This window comes from Gossypium arboreum, chromosome 11 (genome assembly GCF_025698485.1).
Source record: "Gossypium arboreum isolate Shixiya-1 chromosome 11, ASM2569848v2, whole genome shotgun sequence".
Lineage (NCBI taxonomy): Eukaryota > Viridiplantae > Streptophyta > Magnoliopsida > Malvales > Malvaceae > Gossypium > Gossypium arboreum.
The window spans coordinates 20,640,338-20,651,433 of NC_069080.1; the positions used below are offsets into that span (position 1 = coordinate 20,640,338).

Consider the following 11,096-nt stretch of genomic DNA (forward strand, 5'->3'; position numbering starts at 1 on the left):
ATGTAAGCCGCGACGTCAAGTGGCCTGAGGTTGCGACGTGAAAAATTGTTTGACGACATCACGATGTGGAAGGGATAGCATCACGAAGTCAACACTGAACTTTTAAAACTTTGTAATTTGGTCTTATTTCGAGTTCGGGTTGACAAAAGAGCTTTCGTAAGCTCGATTAAGACATAGAATTGATTATTTATTATAAATTGATTGTGATTGATGTTTAACTGCATGTGTGAAATATTATTTACTGTGTTTTTTTATCTAGTTGATTCGAAAACAAATTTAGCATTCCATAACTCGGACCCGACGATTGGGTCGAGTGAGGGGTGTTACAATATATTCATTTACTTCACTAGAGTAAGTGGGAGATCATTGTGATCTAGTGCCTATAGTGTAGTTTTTCTTCATATGCCCTTGCAATTTTTCGAACAGATTAGTTTAATAAAATTCCAACATTTACATTATTATTGTTTGTATTTGTCCTTAATGGTTTTTACACGCAAAGAAAAATAAACAAGCAAATATTGACTCATTGATTACTTAATGTTTAACTTATATTAAGTTGCATTATGTGGTCGGATCATAATGCGAGAAGACTACTTATATTAGTAGTTAATTTAAATAGTCCATAGTCTAAATAATCGAAATTGAGCACATTGATTCAAAGGTTATTATGTCGTCTGTTAAATTATATTGAGAAGATACATTGTCTTGGGTATCAAAATGGATGACTCTTAGAAGATAGAGACATAGATGTGATTCTCTGGAGTGACAATACATTAGATAGGACACAAGTTGAATTAAGTCCTAGATTTTTATAGATTTATTCACTTGTGACATTCATAGTGTGGCTTACCCAAATCCTGAGCAAGTGATTGACTATGCGTGCACATACTTGACTCAAATACTTTGATGTACTAAAACCCTGAGTTCAATTGATATTAGAGTTGGAAGTTGGTACGTTGGGTATATGACTTTTACATGGCATAGCTTCATTTACAAGTGGAATTCATAGCACAATAAATGGTAAATGATATCGTGTAACATCCCAATTTTCAGTGGTACTGAAAAAGGCGATTTTGAAACCCTATTTTTGTAAACTAGATCCGTAAATATTAAATAGAAATATTTATAGAGTTAGCATAATAGTTTATTAAAGTTTGGTTCGGTAATTTGTTAAATTAATTGCTTAATTAGGGTACAGGGACTAAATTGTAAAAATCTTATCGCTATAGATTTTTAATTGACCAAAAACTTTGGGATTTAAATTGCAATTAACCAAAGGTTCAAAATGGAAATTAAACCATGTTGAAATATATGTTAGTGCTTGATGATGGAAGATTCCACTTGTATTAAGTTAATGATGGTTTAAGTTAATTAAGTTTACTTAATTTTAATTAAACCAAATTAAGTAATTACTAATTCTAATATGTAAGTTAAAATAATGAAAAGATGTCATCTTGAATATTTTCTTGGAATTTTTTGCATTATTACTCGCCGATGAGACACTTAGGTGATGAGTTTATTTTTTTTCTACCTCAATGAAGATCAAGATTAAGCTCAATATTTGGTTAAGTAATTAGTGCTATTGAATCCGCCTACCATATAGGTTTTTACCATGTGTTTGTTTAATTATATTAGATTCTATATAATTTGTTTGTTTAATTTTATGATTTTATTTTATTCAATATGATGTATCAAATATGAGAAAATATTGCTAAAAAATAAATTAAAATTATTTATTTACTTTTTTAAGGAAAATTCAAAAGAAAGTTAATATAGCATTTAAATTACATTACATTTTATAAACAATAAATCATAACATCAACATCCTAATCAATACACAAATCAACTGACTAACACTTTCAATACCATCATTTAGATTAACCCTAAATAGTTTTTTTAATAAAATTGCATTAACCTTATTTACCATTAGTGTAGAGGTTTTTTATTTTATTTTAAAAAAAAAATGCTTAAACACTTACAAAAGACAATGCTCACTGAAAGCATCTAAATCAAAAGAGTTAACTTGATTTCGATTAAATTTAGAGTGAAGCCAAAATCTTCAGCTAACAAAGGATTCAAACTTGATGAGGTTTAACGAAATAATTTGATAGGCATTTGAATTTAAAATGTTTAAAATGCATTTATAGAGGAAGGTGTAGCGGAAATCCGACAGTAACCTCCACACTTATAGTGTCGAGGTCAATCTTAAGTCCTATAAAGAAAAAGACATCCACATCCATTAGGCTTGAGATCAAGATAATATCTCAATAGTGGAAATCATGTTACGTTAGGAATCTTTCGGAAACAAATATACATTCAATACCTAATGATGTGGGGGTTGAGGCAAAAGTATCCAAATCGTAAGTATTGAGATGGTTTAATATATAAAACGCTTAAACCACAAATGGTACTTAAATTATATATTTTCTTTTTATTTTGGTATCTAATTTTTTTGTCACAAGTAATATTTAACCTATCTTTTTTTTCCAAGTTGCTACTTTGGTGACAAATTGTTTTCTCTTTATTATTATTTTTATTTTCCCTTCTTCTTTTCTTCTAACAATATTAACAATACTCAAAATTTACTCTTCTGAGATCGTGACGCTCGCAATTAATTCTGTTGTTGTACTTAATTGCCTACTTGCTCTACTTGATGGGATAGAAAAAGTTAATACCAATGTTTTCAAAACTAGACCTATTGGATCAGGAACTAATGGAGTATTAGTAAGAAAGTGAAGGTTGAATCGATTGACTCACGAATCGATATTGACCGATTGAACTAAGTTAAAAAAACAATTAAAGCAATTTTCTCTATTTTAATATATATATATATATATATTTATTTTAAAATTATTTAAGTATGAAAATGAGAAAAAAAATTTAAGCACCAATTTATAGGTTAAGACCCTTTTAAAAACTTAACAATTTGACTAAAAATGTAACAATTTGACTAACTTGTGTATTAACTTGAAAAAAATAGTTTAAGTACCCGTGATAAAAAATTACCCAAATAAAAAATTTTAAATACCAATTTATAGAAAAAAAAACAATTGTGAGAATTAAATTTGAAAACGAAAATGCAATAATAGAATAAAAATAAGTTATTAAACAAAAAAAAGGTTTAAAATATAATATAAAATAAATTATTAAGTAAGAAGTTTAGATGGTTATACAAGAAAGAGAGAGATGAGTTAAGCGTTGCCAAAATTGGCGGAAAATGAAATCCAATGGATAGTTTGTTTGTTTGGGGAGGGTGGTGGGTTTTGACTAAATTAGTAGAGTAACTCTAAAATACCAATGGCGGAACCATTCGCACACTGTGGGCCGACTCCTACGCTTTTCCCTTTTCATATGATCTCTCTCTCGTTCTAAATCCAACTCATTTTTGTTCCCAATTCATCCTTAAGTGTTCTTTTTTAAGTTTTTGTTTGCGTTTTTGGCGTTTTCATCCTTTGCAATGCCGCCACCTCCCACAGCCGCTCTCTCTTCTTCTTCTTCCCTATGTCTCTTCCCACTTTCTTCTTACTCTTCTCCCAAGAAAACCCAATTAGGCTTCTGCCCATCCTTCCCCTTCACCAGGCTTACAAATTTCACTCCCACCCGCAGACTCATGACATGCTCCGCCGTTTCCATCGAGAAAGAAACTCTCATCTCCCACCGACCCCACACTTTCCTCCGTGAAACCGACGGCCTAGATGACGGTTCCGTCAGGTCCCGCTTCCAGCGCATGATAATGGAGGTGCAGGACAGCGTCTGCGGCGCCCTCGAGGCTGTCGTTGGAGCGGGGAAGTTCAAGGAGGACGCGTGGACGAGGCCCGGAGGCGGTGGAGGAATTAGTCGAGTGTTGCAAGACGGTGACGTTTTCGAAAAGGCTGGTGTCAATATCTCTGTTGTTTACGGAGTTATGCCCCCTGAAGCTTATCGAGCTGCCAAGGCTAATGTCACTGATCAGATGCCCGGTCCCGTTCCCTTTTTCGCTGCTGGGATCAGCTCGGTATTTAGTAACTTTTTGAATTTCTTTTCTTTGCCTCAATGTTTTGGTGCAATTCCATAACAAAAAGAAATTGCTGATAATTATAACATTCTGGTTTTCTCCCCTTTTCAGGTTTTGCATCCCAAGAACCCCTTTGCTCCTACACTGCATTTTAACTACAGATATTTCGAAACAGATGCTCCCAAAGGTACTTACTTTATCCATAGTTATTGTTAAAGTTGTTGATTTGGGAATGCTAAAATGGTAGTTTAAATGTTGGAAACATGAAAATATCAAAATCTATATAATAAAAATTATTAGCTTGTCAAAAAGTGATATAAATCTAAACTGCTTTGAACATTATGACACTGAGAAAATCTACTAGCATGACACAAATATTTGAATTCTCAACTGATATATTGTATCCTCATTTATCAACAAAGTGATAGGAGGATCTTTATAATGACTTCTCTGAGTTCATCAGAGTTTGGCCAGTTTATGTTGTAATCTGATTCCTGGAAATGGCTCCCAATAATCCCATTAGCTTAGACTTGAGTTACCATCAGCATATTAATCAAGCAAAAATTTTATTCTCTACTTGTTTGCTATTCGGTAGTGATGAATATTTTGCTTTGTGGTTTGGTTTGGTACTTGTTTTCATAAACAAAAATGAGGTAGGTCCCCAATATCCCCCCCCAAAAAAAAAAAAAAAAGAGTTCCTTGATTAAAAAATTTTCAAATTGCCTTGATTTTCTTTAGTTGCATTCCCGATACGTTGTGATTATTCTCTACATTAGTCTCTTTCGTGCTTCAAAGATAAGTGGTTTAAGTTTAGTCAGTGACTTGAAAATTTGCAGATGCTCCTGGAGCTCCAAGGCAATGGTGGTTTGGGGGTGGAACTGATTTGACTCCATCCTACATCTTTGAGGAGGATGTCAAGCACTTCCATTCAGTGAGTTGAATTGCAATTCTTTATTTCTTATGTCTTTTTCTTTTCAAAAGAAAAAAAAATCACGAGTTTCTTGTTCTCGTGGCAAAAGTTTTCTCTATTTTACCAACCAGTAAAGCTTCAGACTTCTGCATTTGGCACTATTAAGATATGGAGGAGCTCAAGCAATTAAATTAGTTCTAATTCTAGTTGTCTCACTTTGAGAAAGTAAAGTATTGATTTTATTAAAGAAGGGATTTGAGAAGAACCTTCTTATTTCAAGATTTCTCTAAATTTAATATATATGGATTTACCTTAAAGCACATGGATTTGATATATATATATATATGGGTTATAGATTGATAGGTAGACCAGAGACAAATGTTTAAAACTGTCAATGCACTACACATTTCGGACTAAAGATAACTACAATGTTCTATAAATACCAGTATATGTGTGTGTTAAAATTAGTTCTATCCTTGTAAAATAGTATTTGAATAAATGAAATATTTTGCGAGTTGTTCTTTTGCTAACGTTGGCCTTCTTTTTCAATAAAAAAAAAACATTGGCCTTCTTTTGTAGATACAAAAAAAGGCATGTGACAAATTTGATCCATCCTTCTATCCTCGATTCAAAAAATGGTGCGACGACTACTTTTACATTAAGGTATTATCTTGCCAGACCTTTTTGGTGTCATATGCATTTCTCATTTATTTTCTGAGTTTTATAATTATGTGTATAGAATTTGAATATATACGTATGTTTTTCTCTGTGATGATTTTACTTGATGTTTGGGTTGGCAGCAAAGTATTAAGAGTGTGATGAAGCAAATTCTGGAATAAAATTTCAAATTACATATTCAGGCTTGTATATGTATTTAACTTTTTATAAACTAGAGGTTTACTTCACTAGGGTGAGTGCTTCTTTTTTGCCTTACGCACTAGGCAATTTAAGAGTCTAGATTTCAGCTTGTCCTTTCAACAACATCGGTGGTATTTGGTCAGTCTTTAGTCGAAGGATGGATGTGTTCAGGTTCTGTCCAAAAAGAGCTCCTTATGAATAGACCACAATAATGATGGACAATTCTGGTTTATGGCACTCAGGGTACTCATCCATCCAAACCGTAATGTTATGTGCATTTTTTTTACTTGAATTGCCTGTCAATCCAACTTACATAAACTCAAATTTGCCCTGCTTTTACTAACTTATTCATGGGCATAAGAAATATTGTTTTTTATTTTTTAACAAATTCTAGATAGCATAAAGCCCACTTTGAAGTTTGAACTTATAAGTGCATGCATAATACCTACCTTAAGCTGTGCTTGCCACCTTTGAACTAGCAACTATATGTTTCACAGTATGTTCAAAATATTTACTAAAACATTTTTCCTTTATTCGTTCTTGATTTGGTTGGCGTTAATTTTATGTTTACTGAAACGATGTTCTTGAATTCCTCTTCTGTCCCACTAGAGATAATGTTTTCCTTCAATAGATACCTGACGATGAATATTGTTTGCCATGATCTAAGGGTTTTGCTTTCTTTACTTTTATTTTTTTATTTTAAGATTGATATTGTTGATCTTTTTACTTTTTATTTAATATAAAAGGACATGGAGTCAGATATTATATCATATTTTAAAATTCAGTGCAAAAAGTGTATCAATTTGGATATATCTCTTGTTGAAAACAGTCATCTACAGTATGATAGACATTTAACTTTGAGTGATATCAGTAGCCTAGCCTGTGTGGTGATCATATATTTGTTCTGAAAGCTATTATATATAGTCAGTTTTTTTCACATTGACTAATACCATACGTTTACAATTTTCTCCTCCTTATCATGGATGAAATTGTTAAATCTTTATGTCTGCTTTTGCTCTATGTAGCATCGAGATGAGAGACGAGGGCTTGGGGGAATATTTTTTGATGATCTAAATGACTATGATCAAGAGATGCTTCTTTCATTTGCCACTGGTATACCCAGGAAGGAGATTAATCATTGGGTGCTAGCCACATATAAATAGTGATTCCAATTGGCCTTCAATTTCTCTAATGCTTATCTATTTGCAGAATGTGCGAATTCCGTGGTTCCTGCATACGTACCCATTGTAGAGAAAAGGAAGAATACACCATTCACTGAGAGCCACAAGGCATGGCAACAATTGCGAAGGGGCCGCTACATTGAATTCAACTTGGTATCATATCTAACTAAACTGGAGAGATTTTGACTTTGTAGACATCTCTTAATCAACTTAATTTGATTTGTTAATAAAAAGGTATATGATCGAGGTACAACGTTTGGACTGAAGACTGGAGGTCGAATTGAAAGTATTCTCGTCTCTCTCCCTTTAACAGCACGGTGGGAATACGATCATGTAAGCTTTCTTCCCTCATTTTCCTTTTTCCCCTCCCTCCAAGGAAAAAAAATTCCCATTATTTGCAAATAATGTTGACTGATTTATGTTAATGAGAAGCCATAACTGTAACTGCCAAATATATAATTTGTGTTGGACATACAGAAACCAGAAGAAGGAAGTGAAGAGTGGAAACTATTAGATGCGTGCATGAATCCCAAGGAATGGATTTGAGACGTAGTGGTTGAATATTTTTTTACTTTTCTTTGAAGGTTGTATTTTCATATTGCATATGTTGTATAAGTTAGGCTTTCATTGTTTTCTGGTGTTAAGGTGATAGGGAACTCACTCGTGTTGTAAAATCATGTGAATGTGGGTGCTTACTTTTTCCTGTAATTTACACATGGTTCAGAGCCTAACGGTAGCTTATTATTAATAATAAAATTGTGAATCTGTTAATATGTCTGTGTGTGCGTATCGTTTAGATGAGTCTACTCTTCCCGCATCGCATCTATGTTGAAGCTGTGTTATTCATATGTACTTTGTAATTATATAATTACACGATACATAAGTAATTTACTTGATAAATAAATAAGATTATAATCCATAATTATTTGATTATTGTGTAAAAATAAAATTAATTATTAAATTGCTTATTTAAAATATTCAATTTTATTTAGTTTAAAAGCGCTCAAATCGAAGTAAATTAGGGATAAATCTTAAAACTATATATGAACTATGGTTTAATGTGCAATTTTCTACACGAACTTTTGATTTGATTCAATTATTGTAAATTATTAACACAATTATTGATATAATATTATTTTATGTGATAAATATAAAAATAAATTGATGTATTTATTTTTTAAAATGTGTATGATTAAATCAAAATTAAAGTTTCAAATATACATTTGAACCACAATTAAAATTCACATGTATAATTGTATCAAATTAAAGTTCATGTATACGATTGCACATTAAATAAAAGTTTATGTATAATTTTAAGATTTATCTTTGAAAATTATGAGGAAAGTAAATAACATGACCAAAATCTCCTTTCACTATTCAATATAGTAATCTAATCTTTATTCTATTAAAAGAATTAAATAAATGATTTGTTTTCATTTATAATTTAACACTAAATAAAATATTTAATTGATAAATGCTTTTGAAATATAATTTTAAATAATAATGACATTTTAAATTAATAAATGTTATTTGTATTGAAATTTAACATTATTTGAATTTTTTAATAGATATTAAATTAATACATTTAATAAAAAAAGAATTAATTTCATCGAAAAATTATCACGTAGATTCAGTTGAGAATCATAAAGTCTTAATATTGATAATCTAAGTTTTATATCAAAATTTAAAAACATCTGAAATAATTAAAATTAAAGTATAATATAAAAAGAGGAAAGTGAGATGTTAATGAAGTTGCTACTTCTAGTTTTACAGCAGCAAACGAGGCCTTAACCAAATTGTATTTGTATAGGCTGCAATGGTTAGGCCCAAGCATTCATAAATTTCTTGAAACCCAACAATGGATTACCAAAATAATTTGAGGATTTCGTATACCACATTTATAATTAAATTTAATATAGTAAAAATTTAATTTTAAAAGGATTAAATTAAAATTTTATTATTTTAAGAATGATCAAAATGTAATTTTATTTTTACTAATTTAAAATTTTTAAAATTTTAAAATGTTAAAATAAAAATTTTCTATTTCGAAGGTCCAAACTCTTCCTGCCCCTAAATTTGCCCTCCAAAAATTATAATTAATATTCATTCAAAATGGATTTTGGTTTCAAAATATTTACATGTTACAATTCACATTTGAATCTATCTGTCTTACTTATATATAAATAATTAAAATATATTAATCTAAGTTTATTTTCACATAACATTTAACATATTCAATATTATTCATTCATATTATAACATTCAAAAGTAAATATATTGAGGTTTGAAAGTCAATCCCATTTCGTCTAAGAGTGAGTATTCGATCGAATCAAGTGAAAAATCTTTAAGTTAATCGAGTTGACAAGTCATATTTTATCATTCTAACTTGATTTGAATTTTTTGAATCAAGTCAAGCAAAATGAAAATGAGTTGAATCAAATCAAATGCAATTGTTTGAGTTAAATTAAAAATTAAACATGTTAAATTAAAATCTTGTTACAGTATAACCAATTTCATATTAGAGTACATAAATTTGAAACCATATATATTTGAAAAATAATTCAAAGCAAAATAAAAAAAATACTTTAGTATAATAAACTTGAATCATTAATTAACGTATTTAGATCCTAAAATTTTTATTTTAATTTTCTTAGAAATTTTAAAAACATATAATTTTTTAAATTTAAAATTATTTTGAATTTTTAAAATTATTTTAATTTTTTTGTAATTTTGTTGAGAAAGATCAATTTGCTCATTTTCAAAATTGAAAAGGATCATTGATTGAGTATTAATGCAATTGCCATGGGCATTGTTGTCAATGAATGAGGTTCTGGATTCGAGCGCGTTAAAACAAATTATCTTCAAATTTATGAGTTGGGGATACGCTATAAGTAGTTCTAGATATTGTCTTCAAAAGAGCAGATATAATGAGATTATTTAAAAAAAATGACAAAGACTAAATAGGTATTTACACCAATTTATTATTCAAATGATTTAAATTTTAAAATTCAACTCAACTCGAACTCAAATTACTTATTTAAACTGACTCAAATAACTTGATTCAATTAACTCAAATTTTAAATATTTTTTTAGTAGAATCTAATCCAATTCCTTTTTATCCTGTTATTCTAAATTTATGGATTGGTTTCAAAGTTTGGAGGGTTGGGCCGCTTGTCTCCCTCCCCTTCTCTTATGTCATTTTCCCCTTTTCTCACTAATTACTTTCTCTTCCTTTTCGAATTAACTTATTGTTGGTTTTGGTAAAAGCAGATCATTGGTTCCACACACAATTTTTAATTATATAAGACCTATATTTCTCTTTTACCACTCATTTCTGTTGGTTGTTATTTCAAGTTTTATTTTCTTTATTTATTTATCAAAGCTTTTAGCTACTATAATTAGAAGGAAATCAAAGTCAAGTATTTAGGTCTTTTATTCTTTTAAATAATTAAAACTAACTTTTCCACATTTAATGTAATATATAATATAAAATTTTTAAAAAAAAATTAATTTTTTGGTGAATTACAATAATAGGATAAAGTCCGAACAATAAATACGACTCGAACTTAAGCCACACATAGGATCAAACTATTATATGGGGATTAAAGATTTTATTTTTATGTTATAACTATAATTGAATTTGGTTACAAATTAGCTTGCAAGTTGCAAGAGATGTTAAAAGAGTGGTGAATGATATGGACAGTGCGCAGCACCCACTCACTTTAACCCACATTCACTCATTGGTTTCTAAAACTCCCTCAGACATCCCAAATAAGTGACCACCTACATAATCCTTCTTGATTAATCATAGCAACCGAATTTATTAAATTTTCGTATGAAATCAAATATCAAATTACAAAGTAAATATTTTAAAAACTATGAATTATTAACAAGTCAAGTCAAAATTTATAATAATAATAAAAAAGTAACCCAAATAAAATACGATTACATTGAGGGGTGGGGAGGGATTAAGTATAAGAGAAGCAGGGCTACTAATAAAACCTTTGTTTTTCACTGTTTATATAACTTATCCTTAAAACAAATTATATAAATTTTAAAAAAAAAAAAACTATATAGTAGTAATATAAGTTACACACTCTAATATTGCTTCTAGTAATGTGAAACGTATAACCATATCCACCTTATCCTGATG

At 29.8% G+C, this 11,096-nt stretch overlaps 1 protein-coding gene across 1 annotated transcript; it reads left to right on the plus strand.

The window, feature by feature from the left end:
- Positions 1-3,158: 3,158 nt before the first annotated feature.
- On the plus strand, positions 3,159-7,716 carry LOC108470445 (coproporphyrinogen-III oxidase 1, chloroplastic-like). Its single transcript, XM_017771758.2, has 8 exons — positions 3,159-3,994; positions 4,106-4,181; positions 4,831-4,925; positions 5,484-5,567; positions 6,788-6,875; positions 6,972-7,096; positions 7,178-7,276; positions 7,421-7,716. Exons 1-8 carry the CDS (start codon positions 3,458-3,460, stop codon positions 7,487-7,489), a joined length of 1,173 nt encoding a protein of 390 aa, XP_017627247.1. The 5' UTR covers positions 3,159-3,457; the 3' UTR covers positions 7,490-7,716.
- Positions 7,717-11,096: the final 3,380 nt, after the last annotated feature.